The 22,960-nt window shown below is 44.9% G+C and overlaps 1 protein-coding gene across 3 annotated transcripts in view; it reads right to left on the bottom strand.

Moving 5' to 3' along the window:
* Positions 1-21,716, bottom strand: part of LOC137159270 (zinc finger protein 436-like) — a 33,210-nt gene extending 11,494 nt beyond the window's left edge. For all 3 annotated transcript variants that reach the window (XR_010921612.1, XM_067557433.1, XM_067557432.1), the window contains exons 1-3: positions 21,160-21,716; positions 9,995-10,129; positions 8,365-8,491 (exon numbers count right to left, since the gene is read on the bottom strand). Coding sequence is in view for 2 of the 3 variants with exons in the window: in XM_067557433.1 (XP_067413534.1) it covers positions 8,365-8,398 (34 nt within the window). In the remaining variant the exon portion in view is untranslated. The remainder of the gene's footprint in view (positions 1-8,364; positions 8,492-9,994; positions 10,130-21,159) is intronic.
* Positions 21,717-22,960: the final 1,244 nt, after the last annotated feature.

Below are 22,960 nucleotides of genomic sequence, written 5' to 3' on the forward strand. Positions count from 1 at the left end.
GAAAGTGAAAACAACAACATTGGAAAAAAGTATGTAAAATAAAGTGAACTGGACTGTAATAAAAATGGAATGCAGGCTCTACATCAATAGGGCCTGGGGCAGGGATTCTATGTTAATAGGCTAGGATCCCCCTGTGACACCCTGTGTCTGAAAACAACATCCCAGAAACTCCACATTCACCAATGTCATGTAGTTATATGTTCTGGAGAAGTATGCCTTGTTTGGTACTATTTTAAAAGTCTTGATCTGCTGAACATTAATATCTTGTCAGATTGTGTGTGTCACCATAGTATGTGAAGTTATGAAACATTGTTGTAAATGCTAGTAGAACATGTTGCAACGTGGGAAACTTTCACAAACCGTCTTTCAGGCACAACGCTGGAGTGGCCAGACAGCGTGAATGGTTCTCTCTCACCCATTCAAGAATAGATTCCACTAACAGGAATTCTTTACAATGAAGGCTTCGCTGTAGGAAGCATGTTCGCAATGGAGCTGATTGACCATGGGAAGCAGCAGCCAGGTCACATGCATGGACTGTTCTAACCAGCTGAAACAGACTATAAAAGAGGGGTGGGACATCATCACTTGGATCCACTCCCATTCAACGGAACAGCTGAAGGATTGTCTGGAAGACAAAATGACTCTAAAAGGAGGGAGGGGAGTCCCAAGCAGGGAAGGTTACTCAGCCTGTGTTTAAGAAACTGCTTGTACCAGCTAACAAGGGTGAGACATTGCTGATTCAAGAGCCAGTTATGTGTAGAACTTAGACTGCGATCTTATGTTTATTTCATTTGGTAACTACCTTTAATCTTTTTATATTTGCCACTTATAATCACTTAAAATCTATTTTCTGTAGTAAATAAACGTGTTTAATGTTTTATCTTAACCAGCATGTCTTTTAGTGAAGTGTTTAAACAAACTGATCAGTAACGAAAGCTAGCGCACATTCCTTCCACTTTGAGGGAAGGGTGGACTGGATAGTTGTCTCCACTGGTCAGGCTTTTTGACCATGATAGAAGGTGTGGTCCTGGGGTCCTGAGCTGAGGAGCCAGCTGGTTTTTCTTTATTGTTGGCTTGAGAGAGGCTGGAAAGCATTCATTAAACTAAGCTGGGTGTGGTCCCTGTCTGTGGAGGGCTGTGTAAGTGGAATACCTGCCAGTGGTTTGTGGCCTATCACAGCGTGAGAGGAAGCCCAAACTGATCAGACAAAGAGCTCAGTTGTATCCCAGCTGTCAGACTTTACCCCAGGGGTTCTGCCCCGTCATACCCCGATAGCTCCAGATCTTCAAAATCTCCCCCTCATCTCCCACTGACCACACACACACCAAATGCCTCTTAGTCCAATTCCTCCCACCACACTGCGACATCACTGGAGGAGGGGAATATTGATTAATAATACATGCTGACCTGGATATTGGGATATTTAATATGTGAATCATTTGGTTTAGTTTAATAGGTGGTTGAAAGAAAAACAAACAAGACGGGAAGAAGATTGGCCCATGACACCAGACTGCCGACATCGCGTACTCCATAGCGTCCCCACACCTTCCCACTGCCCCCAGCTCTCCAAACTCACAGGATCTCTACACTCCATACCTTCATCTCCCTAGCCTATCACCACCTAGCCCCTCCCCAGTTCCCCAATACCCTCACTCCCACTGCCTTGACCCACCCCATTGTTATTAAATAGTATTTATTTCTATTACTCATAACATTAATATTATTTATTTCTATTACTCATAGCCCCCGTCATGGACCAGGAGCCCATTGTGCTGGACATTCTACAAAGACAGAACAAAAGAGTTGCCCCAAAAGAGCTGATTATCCAAGAATAGAATAAGAGACAGACTGTTACAGACAGATAGGAGAATACAAGGAAACAATGGGACAATGTTGGCCACTAGCTGTTGTCATCTCATTGTAGGCATCATTCAAAAGAAGGGTTTTAAGGAGGGATGGGAAGGAGGCTAAGGAGATAGTTTTGGATCTGCATGGGGAGCTCCTCCCAAGTGAGCAGCATGGGGGAAGGCATAAAGGGAATTGTTTGAAAATGTAACTCAGTGATGGAGGCTAGGATCATCAGCTTTTTGGAGGTGAGAATTGGAATCTCAACACAGAAAAAAGAGAGGATAGCTAAGGTGGGATTAGGCTGTGGAGGGCCCTAACAGTGAAGATAAGTATCTTGTTTGATGTCCTAAAGATAAGGCAGGCAGTGGAAAGATTCAACAAAAGGGCTGTGTCCTTGATTTACAAGGTGTGATATGCCCCAGCTTTTTATACAATCTCTTTGGGTTGTCCCTATGATGCTGCCCAGATTAAGGGGACCATTTATAATATTATGTAACCACAATATTTCAAAATTACACTAACTCATAGGAGATAGGCAATGTCACGTTCCATTACAAAGGTTATAATTTGCTAAGTATGATGATATTGTTTATGTGCATGTGTTAGTTGTTTTGGAAGTTATGCATATGTTTGATGTATCTGTAGTTCAACTTGTGCTGTGTCTCTGGGCAACGCCCCAGAGAGGATGGCTGCAGCACTAGCCTGCTTAATGGCCCATTAAGGAAACTCATAGGTACAATGAGCCCAGGGAGAGAAGCCAGTGATACACCTGATGAGTCATCAGGCCGTACTCATATGACCCTGGACTCCATCTTATTTCTGTAAATTTGCACAAGCAGCCTGAAAAGGCCAAGGAACATAAAAGGCAGCTGCACCACATCCATTTTGTCAGCAGTCGGTCTTTAGTTGTCAACCTTCACCTACCTCTGGATCAACTCATCTACAGCTGAAGCTATGAATCAAAGGACTGAGACCCATCCAGGTACTGGATGTACACCAGACTCCACAATTATATTGAAAACCTGATATATAGACTTTCATATCATTTGTATGTATGTGATTGCTTAAATCATTTAACATTTCTCTTATAGTTTGTTTCTTTCCTTTTATAATAAACCTTTAGTTTAGTTACTAAAGAATTGGCTGGCACCGTGATATTTTGTGTAAGATCCAAATATATATTGATGTGATAATATAGCTGACCCTTTGAGGTCAGGAGAATCTTTTTGGTAAGGAGCATGGAGTTTTAAATAACTTCTCTCTTTACTAGAGGTAGGGGCTGATTGAGAGCCAGACACTGAAATACAGTAAAGGGGGCTGTGTATGTTTGTTTTAGCTTCCTGATAACCAGTATGGGGAATCAGAAGCATCGTTTGTGACTTGTTATGAAGTCTGACTTCAGTGTCACCCCCCACGAGTGAGAAAAATCTCCTCTCCTTTTGCAGCCTGCCTTGACCGTGGCATTTTCAGGTGGTTACCCTAGGCATGGACATGTCACAGCCTCCTTTAATATGCTATAACCTATACCTAGCTTTTTCTGAGCATGAGCCCCACCACACCACCATTCTGAGACCTGTGTTATGGCAGATACACTCTTTTTTCCTCATCATGACCCTCCAGCTAGTCCAAATCATTGCAGACTTTATGTTTTCCAAGGTCTGATGCAACCAGTAGGTAGCTGCAGCAACACAAGACAGATTTTTCAGAACAAGCCAACATTTATTATGCAACTGGAATATAATAGTTGAGGATTCTATGGTTAGTCCAGTAAAGCAAAACTTAACACAAAGTTCATATTGGCAGGATCATGCACCCAGCTTTTCCAAAGCCTTCTCTACTTCATGTCTTCCTGTCTCAGTCTCCCTGCACTGGGTAATAATCAACCTTAGAGCTCTGTCTGTTTACAACTAATCCCTTTGTACCAAATTGCTGGGTTCCCAGGTTCTACTTCCCTTGGCTTCCAGGCCTTATGAGTTAATGTCCAGTAATGTGCAGTCCTTGGGTTTCCCATGGTCTCACCAGGCCACTCCATTCATATATATGGACCGTTCTTGATAGTATATCCATGCCAAACTGCATAGGCTTACATTACTAAGCATAGGCTTAGTCTGCAGAAAAGAAGAATGAGGGGGGGATTTGATAGCAGCCTTTAACTTCCTGAAAGCGTTTTCCAGAGAGGATGGAGCTAGACTGTTCTCAATGGCAGTAGATGACAGAACTAGGAGCAATGGACTGAAGTTGCAGTGTGGGAAGGTCGAGGTTGGATATTAGGAAAAACTTTTTCCCTAGGAGGATAGGGAAGCACTGGAATGGGTTAACCTAGGGAGGTGGTGGAATCTCCATCCTTAGAGGTTTTTAAGGTGCAGCTTGATAAAGTCCTGGCTGGGATGATTTGGTCCTGCTTTGAGCAAGAGGTTGGACTAGACACCTCCTGAGGCCCTTCCAATCTTCATCTTCTTTGATTCTATGCTCTATTATATTACTTCTGCTCTCCCAGAGAAGGAATTATGTAAACTTCTTCATATGCAGTGGGTAAAAAGGAAAGTCAGAGGGAAAGCTGAGGCCTGCACCAGCTCTGCTATCATTAAGGCTCAGCATTAGTTTCTGTTTAAAGGTTGGACCATTCTAATCACTCTAAAATGCACATGCTTACATAGATTATCTTGAAATTTACTGCTCATCAGGGGGATGTGGAACATGCTTTGTGGTCCACATATGAGATGACTGTATTGGATGAAGAGGTTCCTGCGAGACAGTTCTCACAAAAAAAATAAAAAAGCTTTTTACAAATATCACTTTTCCGCACAGACCTGGGGCTCAAAGTATGATGCTTACTGTCCCCTGAATGATCTCAGTCACTAGTACATAGCACCTACTGCCTTTCTGGGGAAACAATATTGAAGAGATTGGGACTTCAGATTAGTATGAGCTAAACTGACAAGTAGAAGAAATAGAATGAAGCAAGACTAAAGTGCTGCTAAGATCCACAGGAGTTCGAACAATCTGTTCTCACAGTAATCTGTTAGCTCCAACAGACATGCTGTGGTCACTGAGTCCAAGCTACACCATATATTTCAGTTTCAGCCTCATGACTGACAGCTTCCTTGCATTCTGTGTCATTTCCTTTGGAAGTTTTGCCCTGACATCAAACTGCTCTAAAGCCAGTAGGCAGATTGTGGCCTGGTCTGCACAGAAAAGTTTTCCCAGAAAAAAATATTTTGAATAGGAAGGTGAAAAAAAAATCAGACAGCTAACTGACCTAGTTATGCCAGGAAAAGATCTAGTGTACACAGTTATGACGACCCCGAACCCCCCTCCAAAAAAGTCCATTACAAAAATCATGGAAATTAAATGACCGTCATCTTCATGAATGCAGCATTAAGGTTGCCCAGTGCTGCCTCATGCCCGTCCACTGTATGCATAGGGGCTTCACTTAAACATTTGAAAAACGTGAAATGAAGAGTCAAAGTACACACCATCCCTGTAACACAACCTTAACTCTGCCCACAGACCCAGCCCTGGAGCTGGCAATAGCCAGTGGGAACAGTTCAAAGAGGGTGGTGCAAAATTAACAAACTACCAATGGAAGTGGTGGATTCTCCATCTCTCGAAGTCTTCAGGTCAAGACTGGATGCCTTTCTGGAAAATGATTTAGTCGTACAAAATGTATTCAACTCAGTACCACAGCGACTGACATTCTATAGCCTGTGTTATAGAAGAGGTCAGACTAGATGATCTAATTGTCCATTTTGGCTTTAAAAATCTATGAATCTATAATGGATATGAGGAAGACCTATGGGAATATGACACTCTGTGTGTATTCCATAGACTGGAAGACCTGTATTTATCTGCATGCTCTCCAGCTGTGTGGACTGTGAAAACCACAGCTGTAATTTAATAATGGAAGGATTATTTGAAGCAGCTTGGCAGAGCTGTGACACTGTTATGAAGAGAGGTGCATGCAAACCTTGAGGGACCAAGTATGCCTGATTTCAGTGCTGAGTGTTGTAGGCTGTGTCAGTAAAGATGCACAAGGACGTGTTCTTGCCATGGGGATTGTCAGCAGTCTGGTGGCACACACGTCAGTGGTCTACGGAGCTTAATGAAGGGTAAGTGAAAGATATGAGTCAGAAGGAATCCTCTGGTAGAGGGTGAAGAGTTGCTAACGTTCTGTAGCTCTGAGATGGTTTGTGTGTGTAATAGGCATAGTGCAGGCCAGGTGTAGGCAGCTTCTGTTCACATCGGACCTAAACCCAAGTTTTGCCTTAACAAAAAGACGATATTATTAAGGTCATAAAAGCAAACTATCCCACTGCATAGGAAAGATAAGTATGGAAAGAGACCACCCTGGCTTAACCACGAGATCTTCAATGATCTGAAACTCAAAGAAGAGTCCTACAAAAAGTGGAAACAAGGTCAAATTGCAAAGGATGAACATAAGCAAATAACACAAGTATGTAGGGACAAAATTAGAAGGTCAAGGCACAAAATGAGATTAAACTAGCTAGAGACACAAAGGATAACGAGAAAACATTCGACAAATACACTAGAAGCAAGAGGAAGAGCAAGGACAGGGTAGTCCTGTTAATCAATGAGAGAGGGGTTAGTCATTACCAGGAAAATGTGGAAATGACAGAAGTGCTAAATTACTTTTTTGTTTCAATTTTCACCAAAAAAATAACTAGTGATTGGAACTCTAACATAGTGAATGCCAGTGAAAATGAGGTAGGATCAGATGCTAAAATAGGATAAGAACAAGTTAAAAAATACTTAGATAAGTTAGATGTCTTCAAGTCACCAAGGTCTGATGAAATACATCCTAGAATACTCAAGGAGTTGACTGAGGAGATATCTGAGCCATTAGGGATTATCTTCAAAAAGTCATGGAAGATGGGAGACATTTCAGAGGACTGGAAAAGGGCAAATATAGTGCCTATCTATAAAAAGTAGAAAAAAAGCAACCCGACGAATTACAAACCAGTCAGCTTAACTTCAGTAGCCAGAAAGATAATGGAGCAAATATTTAAGCAATCAATTTGCAAACACCTAGAACAATATAAGGTGATAAGTTAAAGTCAGCATGGATTTGTCAAGAACAAATCATGTCAAAGCAATCTGAAATCTTTATTTGACAGGTAACAAGCCTTGTGGATGGGGAGGAATTGGTAAATGTGGTATACCTTGACTTTAGTAAGGCTTTTGATACTGTCTTGCATGTCTGTCTCATAAACAAACTTAGGAAATTCAACCTCGATGGAGCTACTATAAGGCGAGTGCATAACTGGTTGGAAAACCATTCTCAGAGAGTAGTTATCAGAGGTTTACAGTCAAGTTGGAAGGGAATATCGAGTGGAGTCCATCAGAGATCAATTCTGGGTCTGGTTCTGTTCAATATCTTCAACAATGATTGAGATAATGGCAGAGAGAGTACACTTGTGCAGTTTGCGGATGATACCAAGCTGGGAGTGGTTGCAAGTGCTTTGGAGGATAGAATTAAAATTCAAAATGATCTGGACTAACTGGAGAAATGGTCTGAAGTAAATAGGCTGAAATTCAACAAGGATGAATACAAAGTACTCCACTTAGGAAGGAACAATCAGTTGCACACATACAAAATGGGAAATGACTCCCTAGGAAGGAGTACTGCGGAAAGGGATCTGGGGGTCATAGTGGATCACAAGCCAAATATGAGTCAACAGGGTAACACTGTTGCAAAAAAAGCAAACATCATTCTGGAATGTATTAGCAGGGATGTCGTAAGCAAGACAGGAAAAGTAATTCTTCTGCTCTACTCTGTACTGATTAGGCCTCAACTGGAGAATTGTGTCCAGTTCTGAGTGCCACATTTCAGGAAAGATGCGAACAAATTGGATAAAGTCCAGAGATGAGCAACAAAAATGATTAAAGGTCTAGAAAACATGGCATATGAGGAAAGATTAAAAAATTTGGTTTGTTTAGTCCAGAAAGGAGAAGACTGAATGGGGACATGATAATAGTTTTCAAGAACATAACAGACGTTACAAGGTGGAGGGAGAAAAATTGCTTTCCTTAACCTCTGAGGATAGGACAAGAAGCAATGGTTTTCAATTACAGCAAGGGCGGTTTAGGTTGGATATTAGAAAAAACTTCTTAACTGTCAAGATAGTTAATCAGTGAAATAAATTGCCTAGGGAGACTGTGGAATCTCTATCATTGGAGAGTTTTAAGAACAGGTTACACAAGCACCAGTCAGGGATGGCCTAGATAATGCTTGGTCCTACCGTAAGTTTAAGGGACTGGAATAGATGACCTCTCAAGAACCCTTCCAATCCTACAATTCTATGTCAGACTGTGCTATACTATTCCTGTGCTCTGTTCCCAAAATGTTCTCTAACGGGAGGGTAGAGCGCTAGTACATGTGTCTATCATGTTGGGGTGTTGCTGATACAGGACAGAGTTGAGGTTGCATTGTGGGGGTGTCGTGAAACTTAACTCTTTATTTTCCATTACAATAACCAAGGGGACAGGAATCCATACCCAGTGAGGTCAGATCCTCATATGTCTCCTGCATGACGTCTCTGCAGAGAGCTCTGTGAGCGGCGTCCAGCAGAGCCCACTCTTCCCGGGTGAAATACACAGCCACCTCCTCAAAGGTCACCGGTCCCTGAAAGAGCAAGAGTCCAACATTCAGCATCTGCCGCCCTAGACACAACCCCACTATTCACGGGGGAGCAGGGCAACTCAAATGGAAGCTCTGGGCGGCACAGAGTCAGCACACAGACCTCCCATCCAACTCAGAGCAGCCAATAGGCATCAAAGTGAAGGGAGAAAGAGAGAGCTCTTTATATCCCCTAGCAGACACAGGGCAGGTGTCTTCTCATTCATCACACACCTACTAGAGGCTGATGCATGAAATGGAGCCCCCTGCAGGGTTCAGGGAGGGCTCCCTGGTAGGAATCCCACCCCTCTCCCCTTGCCTGAAGCAGGATGTGAGGAGACTGAACATGTCACATAAACCTCCTCGTGAGTGCGCCCTCACATGTCATTAGTCTCTCATTCATACTCCAGCACTGGGATTCTGATCAGATTTCCCAGACCAGTCCACAAATTAGGGAATTTCCACCCCCAGCCCTATGGGTCTGTTCCTAGAGTCTAGGCGCCAATTTAAACAAGTCCCAACAGTTTTGTCGCACCCTGTCCCCCTTCCTTTCTCTACCATAGATATTTTCTTCCCCCTCCCACCTCCAGACTACATTTCCCAGGAGCTCCCACCACCATAGAATCATAGGATTTGTAGGGACCGCAAGGGTCATCTAGTCTATATATTTACTGTTCCTCTCCTTGCAACAATGACTCAATAACCCCTACCCGAACTGGTTTGAAGACCACCATTTCCATTTGGTGTCAGTTGGGAGGATTTGGGGTGAAATATAGATATTATTCTATAGTCTTTCATACCAAGAACGGCAATTGGTGAGATTTCTGATCAGCATTTATTTAAATCTCACTTCAAAATTTCCCCAGGCTCTTTCCCTGCAGAGAGACATTCTAGTCTCTGCCATTACAGGAAAATGCTTGATCATTTTATTACAGCACTGACCTGGCCCCTCCCACCAGGATTAAACCCACTGAGACATTTTTCAATCCTTCCAGTAACAAAACTTTCTGAACCAAATGCTAGAAAAGAACAGAATCATGGGAGTCATTTTGGAAGATTCCCCCAGACCTGCTCCTCGGGGCAGCTCACACCCCAGCAGGGGGAATCGGGAGAGTCAGGAACTGGCTTTTCCTCTCTCTGCTCCTCACCTTGTTCACAGGAAAATGAATCTGTCCAGAGGATGCTGCAATAGTTTTGTCTGGATAGGTTAGAGAGTGGGGAATCTCTCTCCCCACTCACTTTTCTCATTGCCCCTTTCAGCCTCAGTCTCCTTTCCCTTGTCCCCTCTGCCTTCCATTTTAGTCTGGACAATCCCATTTCTGGGCCATTTGCTTCCCTATGGCTGCATCGGCTCCTGCAACTACTAATGAGAGATGAGGAAGGGCTGTTTGTACAGTCACTCTGCTGCACATCCTCAGCACTTTCCTTGAGGTCTCTGGCTCAGGAGTCGGCGTTGGCAGAGCGTAAGGCTGCCCTAAGGGGCTTGTTCCGACAGGAGACATTCCTCACCTTGGCTCAGCACAGAAGAAGTTTTAAATCTCCAGCACAAACCCCACTGGGAAAGAAGTTGCGGCTCAATTTGGGCTGCCAGATAACATTGGAGGAAACAGCAGCATCTCAGCCAGGAAGCTCAATCCAAGTCTCCTGAGTAGAGAAAGAAAGATTTTGGCTTTTAAAATACTTTAAATAAAATTAGTACATAAAACAGTAAAAATCAAGAAAAACATGACAAATTCAAAAATAATTGCTTGTCCCTAAAACTACTAAGTGTTTTTCCAATAGCCCACCACTGAATAAATTGATCCAAACTGTGTCTGAATGGAATATCTAAATTCCAAATGAAGGCATAAATACACTAAAAATCAAATACACATTAAAAATGAAGTACATTGGCAAGCCCAGTACGAGATACTTCACATTGTCTGTTTTTCAAAATCACCGTCTTTGCTTGACTCAAAGTGATGTTCACAAGGTATATTACAGATCTATTTGTGAACCTATACTTCACAGTTAAAAGTACACACACTATGAGAAAAATCAGAGGACTATAACCAAAAGATACCCTGAAGTAAAGCACATAATAGGTGTAAACTGGAACAAGTAAGCAACGTATGAAAAACAGTCTCCCCCATGTCGCAGGGCACAACCTAGACACATTCAGAGTCACATGATGCAGGACAATAGCCCCGTGAAGAATTCTCCATTGGAGATCACCCACATGCTTCACAGTCAGAGGCTTGTATACAGGTGACCGGGCTGGATAGACAGTCTGCCGCCAGGAGCTGTCTTCTCCACACTCAGATAGGACTATCAATAAGCATTTGAAAATGATGAATCTTTACCATAATCATATATAATGATTTATGGCCTAACCTATTAAAAGTTAGTTTGTAAGACTCACTGAAGGGTTAGCAAATTGCCTGGCTTATCAATATCCTAATCCACAGCGGGAGCAACAGGCAAGGAAACAGAAACCGTAGTATAATCAGGGATGGCTTGCTCAAAGAGGCACTGGTGCCCCTGGGGAGGGCTGATCTCACCTCCAACTAAAAGAAAATGAGAATTCCAGGGAACAGGATGAAGACCAAATTTAGCAGCAATGAGATCTGCCAAGGCCTAGGCAAAATTAGGGGGAAAAAAATCAATTAAAGGAACTCATTTAGTTACGCCTGCTGCAGTAAGTGAAGAGAAAAGACTCTTAGAAACAAGACAAGGAATCATCACTGAAGGGTCATAAACAAGGGGTTCAACAAGCAGTGCTGGGAACTCTAGCCACCTGTTCTTGGCCTCAGCTTAAAAAAACCTCCAAGTGCTAAAAAAGCTGATAAAAGCCAGGCCACATCTCAAAATTGAGGTATCCAGGATCCAGCAAAGAACGTTCCCAATCAAAACCCATGACCACTACCCACCAAAGAAAAGTAAAGGTCAATTGCCTCCAAGGAATAGACCCATCCAACTGCTCCAGAGCCTGTAATAGAAAAGTAGTGATTCTGCTCAAAAGATCAATGAGATCCTGACCCTCTTCCACAATGAGCAGATACAAAATCCTCCACCTCAGCCAGTGATGGCCAGCCCAGAAGAAGTCCAAAAGAATCGTCTGAATTTTTTCTAAAAACAATGGAGGGAGATCCAAAACATACATTTATGCCAAAACTTGGAGGTAATTAAATGATTAATGACTAACACCTGCCCTGGGAAGGAGAGTCAAGGCAAATACCACTTTCACCTCTACATCCTTCCTGACAGCTTTTCTGTTAGTCCCTCCCAGTGCTGACTCAAAATATCATCTTGTCCCTGGATAATTCCAAGTGCCTTAAAGCCAGATTGCCAGGGCAAGTACTGTGCAGCCAAAGTCAGGGGGCAGGTGGTCACCCAACCCCTCAGCAGGGGTGTGTCACTTTTCCCCCCACATTGAGGAAGCCTGCTCAAAAGAGTGCAGACATTCAGTCAAAACCTGGGGCAAAGCCATCACCCTGGAGAAGGGGTGCTCAAAATACCATTCACTTTAAGCAGACTATATATCATTATACAAATGACTGAATGCAAGAGACAAACTTGCCGCCCAAACCAAAAGCACAAAGAGAGTGAAACAAATATCATAACATTAGAGAAAAATAGGACTGGAAGGCACCTCAGCAGGACATCTCTGCACTGAGCTAGGACTAAGTATTAGCTAGACCATCCTTGACAGGTGTTTGTCTAACTTTTTCTTAAAAACCTCCAGTGACAGAGATTCCACAACCTCCCTAGGCAATTTAACTACCCTTACAGGGAAGAAGCTTTTCGGGTCTAAACTAAATCTCCCTTGCCACAATTTAAACCCATTACTTCTTGCACTGGCCTCCCTGGATAAAGAGAATAATTTATCCTCCTCTCTTTTTAACAACCTTTTACATATTTGAAGATTGTTATCATGTGGTTCTCCCCCCCCCCCACCTCCCCCAGTCTTCTCTTCTCCAGACTAAACAACCCTCTTTATGTTTCCCCAAAAAACTTTCCTCATGGATCATGTTTTCTTGACCTTTCATCATTTTTGTTCCTCTCCTTGGGACTTTTTCCAGTTTGTCCCCATCTTTCCCAAAATGTGATGCCCAAACTGGACACAGTTCTCCAGCTGAGGTCTTTTCAGTGCTGAATAGAATGGAAGAATTATTTCTCCTTACTTACGACACTCTTGCTAATGATATTTGCTTTTTTTGCAACAGTGTTACACTGTCCACTCGAGTTAGTTTGTGATCCACTACCCCACCGCCCCCGATCCTTTTCTGCAGTACTGCTTCCTAGGACAGTCATTTCCCATTTTGTATTTGTGCAATAGATTATTCCTTCCTAAGAGTAGTACTTTGCATTTTTCATTATAAATTTTATCTTGTTGATTTAAGATCATGTCTCCAGTTTGTCAAGGTTATTCTGAATTGTAATCCTGTCCTCCAAAGCACTCACAATGCCTCCCAGCTTGGCATCATCAACAAACTTTATAAGTGTATTCTCTATGCCAGTGTTTCTCAACCTTTTAAGTAGCAAGCACCCCCTAACTTCTAAAAATTTTAATAAGTAGCCCAACACTCAATTTTCCACAGGATTTTATATTTACAGAGCAATGTGAGCCACGTGTTGGAAGAAGGCTGAGTATATAAGGCCGTGATATGACAGATGTCAGATCTAGAGTGGGTAGGGTTACCACCTTTACACCAGGGGTGCAAAACTCAATTATGTACCTGGGCTAGAGGTGATGTTGGCCAGAGCTAGGAGGCTTTGAGTGGCATGCCAATGCTGGTGAGTATAGAGTGCCACACCAAATTTTATGCCATAGATTTGAGAGGAGAAAGGGATCTTTAGAGGTTTTTAAGCTGAGGCTTGACAAAGCCCTGGCTGGGATGATGTAGCTGAGGTTAGTCCTGCTTTGAGCAGGGGGTTGGACTAGATGACCTCCTGAGTTCCCTTCCAACTCTAATATTCTATGATTCTATGAGAAAGACAGGGAAGGAGGGTGAGAGAGAGAAAAACAGAACGAGGGGTAACTGGTGAAATCTGGGGCTCTCTTAGTTGTCAATTTCACTGCTCAGCTAGAGTAGTGAAATTGACAAGTTTTCTGGGAACTGGACTTTGAGCCAGGGAGGGGGGCTGCCACCTGGGCAAGCTGGAGGCGGCTGCTACCTGGCTGCCAGCCCGGGTGGTGGGCAACTGCCACCCAATCCGAGTTGGAGCAAAGGAAGCTTCAGCACCGGCTGGGACCCAGGGATATGAGCAGGCGGCTGCTGCCCATCTTCAAGCTGGGGCGCTGGAAGCTGTCCTTTGGCTCAGAGCTGAGGCACTGCTACCCAGCTTGCGAGATGCAGGAGGCTGCCACTGGGCTCCCACTTGGGAGCTGGTACCCATCGGGAAGGGGGGGACTGCTGCCCGCCTCCCCCAGAAGAGAGCAGCTGCCACCCACCTCCCAGATGTGAGCTGTGACCAGGCGGGTAGCAGGGGGATGCCACCTGCCTTCCCCAGAAGCTGGGGGCTGTCACTCACTTCCCATCTGGGAGCTGGGACCAGGTGGGAAGCAGGCTGCTGCCACCCAGCTTCCCCAGAAGTCAGCAGCTGCCGCCCGCCTCCTCTTCACTCTGTTTTTCCCCAGGTGCCTCCGCCTGTGTCTCGCTTACCCCCAGGGGTATGCGTACCAAACTATGCTCGATGCCACTATCCAAATCATTTATGAAGATATTGAAGAGAACTGGACCCAAGACAGATTCCTGTGGTCAGATTCCCACTCAATATCCCCTTCCAACCTTCCTGTGAACCATTGCTACCTACTCTCTGAGTATGGTTTTCCAATCAGTTGTGCACCCACCTCATAGTATCCGTGATCTACATGCTCAAAAGCCTTTGCCTTATCAAGGGAAATCAACCCAACATGTAAATCAAATATTTCTGAGGCCAAAATTACTTCCTGCAACAGGAAACAAATTATCAAAAAAATGGACCTGTAGAGGACACAATAGATCTGATCAGGATGCATGACCAAATCAGTTACACATCTCAGTCTTATATGCCAAGACCTTTGAAAAAAGTTTATTGCTGGAATAAAGCAGGGACACAGGTGTTCAATTCTTCACCTCCCCAGAGTCCCCCTTCTTACACAACAGAGGTAAGAATGGCTCAGTCACAACTTTGTGGCTATATCTTCTTCCTGATGCTCTTATGAAAAACCTGAGCAAATCAAACCGGAGATCTCTGGAGCCTGTTGGCACCCAGCCTCTGCTGCACCCCCCTCATTCTTTACTCAGAGAAACACCCATGTTCCCAGGCATGGGGTGACTCTTCCCTGTGGCAGCCTGCCGCTTCTCAAGGCACTGCTTGACTAAGGGCTTGTCCACATGTTGCGCTTATGCCGGCAAAACTTCTGTTGCTCAGGGGTGTGAAAAAACACCCCCGAGTGACATACGTTTTGCTGGCAGAAGCACTAATGTAGCTGTGTTACGTCAGCAGAAGAGAGCTCTGCTGCCAACATAATAAAACCACTTAAATGAGGGGCGGTAGCTATGTTGGGGATGGGGGGGAGCATCTCCCACCAACATAGCACTGTCTACACTAGCACTTACGCCAACAAAACTTGTGTCACTCGTGGGGGGCATGGAAAGCAGGTGAACCCCCTGTTACGGGAGGCTAGCCTATGGCCCTGCCCTCCCACCTGAAGCCACGCCCCTCCCACCTCATCTCTTGCTGCCAGCCGGAGCCAGCCCTGAGCTGAGCCCCTTACCACAGGTGGGGAGAAGCCCCACTCCAGCCAGACAAGCCGCTTGCCCCACCTCTAAGCAACATGAACACCAGGCAGCCCCGGGCCCCGGATGGGCATTGCCCCAGCTGCCCTGAGATCCAGCCAGGCGGCCCCAGGACTGGGCAGCCCCAGCAACCCCAAGTCCCGGCCAGGTGGCCCCGAGTCCCGGCTGCACGTGGCCCCAGCACCAGGCAGCCCCGGCCGCCTTGGAGCAGCAGCCAAGGGGGCCCCAGTTGCCCTGACTCCAGGATCAATGGCTGACTTGCCCAGCTCCCGTCCCCACCCGCTTTGGGGGAGGCTGAGCAAGGGCGGGAAGAGCTGCTGCTACAGCTTCCTCCTGGATCTGCCCTGCCTGGGCTAGGACCCAGCAGGAGGGGGCAGGACCCTGGGGCAAAGCATGGCTGGGGCCACACCTGGCTGTTTGGGAAAGGCTAAGCCTTCCCCTGCCTATGATACTGGGCGCCCATGCAGGGGGTGGTTTTTTTCACGCCCCAGAGCGACAAAACTTTTGCCAGCATAAGCGCAAGGTGTAGACAATCCTTAAACATGTCAGACTCCCACAATGAAAATGGGCCATATCCTCGGTGCCCATAAATATGCTGTAGTCACACTCCCCAGTCCTACAATTCAGGGACGCTTTTAGAACCTTGGAAACATTGTTCAAAATCATAAAACCTGCCTGCGAAAGAAGCAGAAGTGCCAAACCTCCAGGGTTTCAAAGCCCAAGGAAATCCTCAGAATAGAGCTCGTGAGAATGGCTTGCCCAGTCTCAAGCCAGCTGCTCATGTCTTTAAAATGGAGGAACAGTAGAAGCAGCGCCTTTAACAGCAGGTATTGAGAGGCATTTTATTATTTAATATTTTATTATATAATTTTTAATTCAATAACTTTTAAATTTAAATAACTTTTAACTAACTAAAAAGTTAGCCACTCATTAAACTGTCAAATGCGAGCTCTGTATTCTCTTCTGAGAACAGAGGAGCCTGGAGAAAACCCATACCAAAGCACTGAAAGCTGGGAAGGGGTGGGAAGGAACCATTCCTCAAGGGGTTTTGGGATGCTCTCATCACAGTCATAGGTTTGAAGCCAGAAGGGATCACCTGATCTTCTGGCCTCTCCTTCTGTATCTCATAGGCCACCACCACTGTGACCCGTCCATGCCTAGAGTAGCCACCTGATAATGCCAAGGTCAGGGCAGGCTGCAAAAGAAGAGCAGATTTTCCCAGCCCTGGTGGGTGACACTGAAGTCACACTTTCCAATTAGCCACAATCTGCGCTTCTGATACCCCCAAACTGGTTATCAAGAAGCCAGTACACAAATACACAGCCCCCTTTACCACATTTCAGTTTCTGGCTCCTAATTGGCCACTAGGTCCAGTGAAGAGACCAGTTATTTAAACCCTATGCTCTTTACTAAAAAGATTCCTCCTGACCCTTAAGGGTCAGCCACAGCACCAGATCAATATAAGTTTGGATCTTACCCAAAATACCATGCTGCCAGCCAATCCTTTAGTAACTAAAACTAAAGATTTATTATAAAAGAAAGGAACAAACAATAAGGGAAATGTTAAAGGATTAGAGCAATCAGATACATACAAGTGATTTCAAAGTCCATTTGCATCAGGTTTCTAGAAGAATTGTGGAGTTAGCAGGTTTGAATAATCCTTTGGTATACATCCAGCACTTGGATGGGTCTCAGTCCTTTGTTTCACAGTTTCAGTTCAGTTGCAGATGAATTGATCCAGAGGTAGGTGGGTAGCTGAAGCTGAATCCCAACTGAAAGACAAAATGGATTCCCCAGGCCTCTGCCTTATATACCTTCTGGCCCTGGCCATGCTGTTTGTGGAATTTTACAGGAACCAAAATAGAGTCCAGAGTCACATGAGCAAGTCCTGGTGACTCAGCAGGTGTATCCCTGTTTCCTCCCCCTGGATCCCTTGCACCTGGGAATGTCTTAATGGGCCATTAAGCAGGTTATTGTTCTGCTGCCACCCTATCTGAGTCGTTACCCAGAAAGCACAATTTGAAATGCTGATATATCAAACACATCCATATCTTCCATTACACATATAACACATGAACATAAACATCATCATCTTACTTAGCACATTATAGCCTTTCTAACAGTACCTTACATGGCATATCTCACATGAATGATTAGGATTCTGACACACTGATGTCACACAATAGAATAAATGTCCCCCGTCCTCCCCAACCAGCATGACAACCACCACCCAGCCCTGCACACTAAACCCAACCACTGAAAGGAGACCATACAGCCCACAGGAGCCTAAACTATCATGAGCCCTAGGAAGAGATGTGGAGGGATCCAGGTGCACCACTGCCTGAGGCCCCTGCAATGGCAGGGAAAGGATGATCTGAGATACAGCCAGATAATCCTGGCAAGTGACCCACTCTCCACGCTTTAGAGGAAGGTGGGGGGAAGCCCCAAGGTCACTGACCGAGGGAAAATTCCTTTCCAACCCCACTGCGGGGATGAGTGAGACCCTGAGCACATGAGCAAGGACCAGCCAGTCATGCAACTGCTGCTTCGGAGCCCTGGCCCACTCCACCCAGTGTCCCAATGCTTCAGAGGAAGGAGACCAAAAAAAAAAAAAAGTAAAAACCCAGAACACGTGGGGTGGGGGAATCCCTTCCTAACCCCCAGAAGTGGCTGACTGCAGCTCTGAAGCAAGAGCTTTTAGGAACATAAGGCATCAACTGGACCTGAGCCCTGGTGCTGCTGAGCCCTGCCCCCACTATCACAAGCAACCTTGTCATACCATCCCACCCATAAATTTGTCCTCCCTCTTTCAACTATTTAAGTTTTTTGCCCCAAGGGGAGTGGATCCCTCACTCTTTGCCATCTGGGGAAAAGAGAAGGGTCCAGCCAACTGTCTGGTTAGTAGTTGGGAGATACTGATCCCCCAAATATGGGGAGGTCACTGACTTTTGTGTGTACTAAATATGGGACACGCCACTTTCATCATTCAACATTTTAATGGCGATAAAGGGGGACACAAATGATTCTCAAATGAGAGTGGAAAGTTGATTAGCAGCAAATCAACCCTCCTCCCCCTGCAACTTCCAATATGGAGAATGACTCAGGACAACAGGTTCCCTCCAAACAAGGAGAAATGATGCAATTAAACAAACATGGGGAATACCTCTAAAATGGAGAGGGTTTCTCCATTCATTTTTGATAATTACATAGAAAATGGCAAAATCTGAGATGTGATCTCAATGTTCAGTAATTATTAAAGGGAGAAGGGAGGAAATCTGAGGTATTTTGGGTCAGTTTTCACAAATTAGAGTGGAAAATGGGAAAACGTGAGGGATTTTACTCAGGGCCTATACAAACTGATAATTTTAATTTAATTTTTTGTAATGCTAATTTAAATCAGATTTTTGTATTTTATTATTTAAATTATAATACATTTTAAAAAATCTGTTTAAAATGGAATCTGAATTTAATACACAATATTTTAAGACCTAACTTTATAATAATCCCTTAAAACATTTAAATAAATATGATGAATCCACAGGTCTCTATCAAAAACTTGAAGTTAAAGTCTGCTTTTCTATATAAAGAATCAATCAGGGGAAAACCATCTAAGTTGAGCTCAAGCTTTATAAATATGGTACAGCAGGGTCATGTTCTGTATTAAGGGCTTGGTCCTTTGGGCCACAGGGACTGTGCCACTGGGTGCCATAGACTGGCAAAGTCATCACAGGCATTTGGACAAAGCCTCGGATTCAAAGAGACACCAACAAGGAAAGTAAACTGAAACTTCTTCACTCAGGCACATTTGAAAATCTTCCCAGCCTGGCCTGAAATTATCAGTTTAATTCACTAATTATAGTTAATCCCTCTGTTTAATAAATCACTTAGTTGTAAGTATGAAACATATTTTGATAAAAGAAGTTTATGTCTCCATAGCCATATTTAAGGTTATTTAGTTTAATAAAAATAAATGTTATGCACTGTTTTGTGTTTAATTAAATTCCAGTTACCATTGTAATGCAGCTTAAAACTAGCAAAAAGTTAATGATCTAGTACATAAATAATGTATCATTCACTATTTTCTAATGTACTAAAACTGCACAATTAATAAGAATCTGAAACTATTAAGCTATTAATGTTTTCTTGTTTTAGTGTACCCTCTTTGGTAGCAAAAACATACCTAGTATAGTGTAAAGCGTTGATTTACAACTAAATAGACATGTTTTGATGGTTGTATCAACCAAAGGGAATGTGCCTTTCTTTACAAAACAACTACTACAAATAGAAAAGTTTATTAAATGTCAATGGTTTATATCAAGGCTTCCCACTGGGTTATTTAAATTGCTGATTTAAAATTGCCTTGATTTAAATTATTCCAGCCTGATTTTATATCAATAATCAATATTAATTAAAGGTAAAACGAGTGAATTACTTATCAATGTTTCCTAAACAGAGAGGAAAAGAGCAACATTTGCAAGAATGTTATTTCAATAACCAAGAATTTGAGAAAAGTACAAAAGCTAATGATACTTTCTTAATATTTTATAATTAGATTGACAGGGAAAAATCTCAGAGCCTATTAAATTAGTAATATAACTGCAGAACAAGTGGGGCAAATTTGGAGGGTATTTTAGATCAATCTTTAGAAATTAGGGAGAAAAAATGGCTCAAAAATAAGTATCTGCTAATATGAAAGAAACACCAAGGTCTGAGGGATATTCAATAATTAGAGAAAAGGGGGAAGTTTGAAGGGATTGTTCAATAAATAATCACAAAGTAATGGTTCCCCTCCACACCACCACCATTCACAGAGGGGCAGGAAGACATTTGTGAAACAGGGCTTGGGAGGGGGTATGGAATAGGAGATGGGCTAGTGGCTGGGGGGAGCTGAGCTGAGCTGGGGGAAAACAACAGCTGGGAATGGATACTCCCCTGGAAACATTTGTTCCTGCCTTCCCCTCCTGTGCCCCTTCCATGCCCTGTTGCTCGCAAAGAATGGCCACTCCATCCCCACCCCAAAGGCAGCCCTGTCTCAGAGCTCTCCAAAGCAGCACCCGCTAACCTTCTTCCCACTTAAGGAATGATTCAGGACAACGATTCTCCACTGAACAAGGACAACTTGCTACAGAGAAAATGGGTGGCACAATATCCCAAACCAGACATTTTAAATTGGGATTTGAGAAATAGAAAGAAGTGGGATGGAATCTGGGAGGATAAAAGGTTCATACTTTGAGGAAAAGGGGGAGGAGGGAAGCCACATGGGTTTTGTATCCATATTGGATCATTAGAGAGGAAGTGGGAAGAACTTTTTCAACATTTGAGAAGAAAGTGAGAAAATTAAGCACAGTCTGTCTGTCCGTCTCTCTCGCTCGCTCACACACATCCTCTGCTCTTCTCCCCGCCTGCACAGAGCTAGCTCACTCCACCCCAGTTCACCCTGACTTTCCCCTTTCTCCATCCCTCCCTTCCTGACACGCACAGGGGAAACCCCACCGGGGCCGGCTCTGTTGCTCCCCCCGCCCGCCTTCAGCTCCCGGCTTTGCCTCTGGGGAGCAGATCCTGCCCAGAGCTAGAGGCAGAGCGAGAGCAGCAGCTTCGCTGTTCACTCAGCCCGGAGCCTTGCCGCGGAGCACTTACAAGGGTGCAGCTTGCCAGGAGTGAGAGACCTGAGGCTCCAGCCCCCTGCAGGGTGACCAGACAGCGAGTGTGAAAAATCAGGACAGCCCCTATCAAATCAGGACATCTGGCCATCCTGCCCCTTGTGCAGAGAGTCACTTTCCTGCACTTCCCAAGGGGGGAGGGGGGCCGGGGTCTCTCTCAATCACCCCGAGGCTCGGGCTCAGGGGCCGGTGTGGGCAGAGACCGGGGCTGCCCCAGGGGGCTGGTTGCAGCTAGTGAACCTCACCTCACCTCAGCAGGGCACAGAGGAAGCTTCACTGAAGGTGTCTCTCTCCCCAGCACCGACCCTACTACGGGAAGCAGCAGCAGCTGCTCAGCTCCCAGATCAAAATGGAGGCAGCAGCTCTTGTTATTTTGCAAAACACCCCCACACACCCAGGAACTGCTGCCCCGGTGTCTGATGATCTCTGTGCTTTGTTCTTCCTGCTGCCGCCTCTTTTCTCCCAGCACCCAATGCTCCCAGCTGCTCCAGCCCCTTCCTGTGTCCCTCCACACCTAGCCAGCCCTTTCTCCAGCTGGAACCAGCCTCAGCTTTGCTGCTTGCCTTGTGTGTGCTGCAACTGCTGCCTTGACTGCCAAATGCAGGCTGTTGGGACTAGTAGCAACACCTGCAGGAAGGAAATGAACTGCTTCAGCTACCCAGGGCTGAGAGGGAATGCCTGGGAACAGGAAGGAAAGTGACCAAGCCTGCCTGCCAGAAGGGGCAGGGTTCAAAAGGGAAAGGGGAAACTGAGAGGGGCAGAAGGAAAAATAAGTGGGGAGAGAGGCTCCCAGAAAGATGTATGTAATAAATGACATCCCAGACTTTGAAAAAGTAGTTAGATAAGATGTCAAATTGATGCAAATATGAGCATTAACACACTTTCAGGCAACTTGTTTCAAGTTTTGGATTGGTTCTGCATGTACAAAGAGTATTAACTTTGGTTTTGTCCAATAAAATTACTGTCGGCATCTACGTATAGATGCGTAGCTAGATAAACATACTCAAAACTTTCAAGCCTTCCACAACTTGTTTAATATTAGGAAGAGCGTCTGAAAGAAAATCACACTTAGTCCACAGGAACCAGTCTCTATCTTAGCTTTATGATTCAAGCTTTTCCAATAACAAATGCACACCTGGCTATTAGGCAAAAAGAATCATGAATAATTACTGGGAAATAGCTGTTAAAACTGTAGTATCACTACTGAAAACGTCATGTTATACGGCAAAATAAATGTAAAATAAAACATGTGAATAAGTTTGTTGTGGGATGAGGGCCTTGAAATTTGGAGTGAATTCAGTCAAGGCAAGATGGCCCTGCTCGCCCCCCAACCCTCATCACCCCTACCCAGCTCCCTTCCCCAACCCCCGATAACCTCCCACCCAGTTCCCCATGGAGGCAGTAGCATCTTCTATTTCACAGAGCTCCCACACCCAGGACTTGCCCAGTGTCCTATCTGTCCTTTTTGTTCTCCCTAATTCCCGCCTCCCCTCCCTTCTCCCAGTCCTAGGTCCAGTGGCTCCTCCCCTCAGGCTGGGGGAGGGGAGGGGAGGGGTCTTGAGTTTGTAAATAGGATCCCTTCTCCCAGCCCCCGCCGCTCTCAGCCCTTCCTGTATCCCTCAACACCACCTCAAGCTGCAGTTCTCACTTTGGGACAGGGGCTTTCTCTTGCTGGAAGTAGCTTCCCCATCTCCGCTTCACAAATGTCCCCCAGTCCCAGAGCTGCTGCATTGCCTGACACAGACTGTGGCTTCTATTAGCACTTCCAGGAGCTGATCCAGCTACGGGAGAGTGAATGCCGTTCAGAACAGGAATGTGACCAAGGCTCTGCCAGTGCGGGAGAGAACAGGGGATGGATGGGGTTAGAAAGGCAGAGAGACTGTGAATGGCAGAAGGGGAAATAAGTGGGCAGAGAGGTTCCCAGATCCTTTTGCTGCATCACCCCTGCCTGATTCCCCCTGAGCTCTGGGTAAATATCCCGAGTCATAGATCCCCGTCTCCCAAGGGAACTCACGTTGGTGTCTCCTTCGTGCCCATGCCTCGAGAAGTAA

This window comes from Emydura macquarii, unplaced genomic scaffold (assembly GCF_026122565.2).
Source record: "Emydura macquarii macquarii isolate MOO-44397 ecotype Brisbane River unplaced genomic scaffold, CSIRO-AGI_Emac_v2 contig_1828, whole genome shotgun sequence".
Classification (NCBI taxonomy): domain Eukaryota; kingdom Metazoa; phylum Chordata; order Testudines; family Chelidae; genus Emydura; species Emydura macquarii.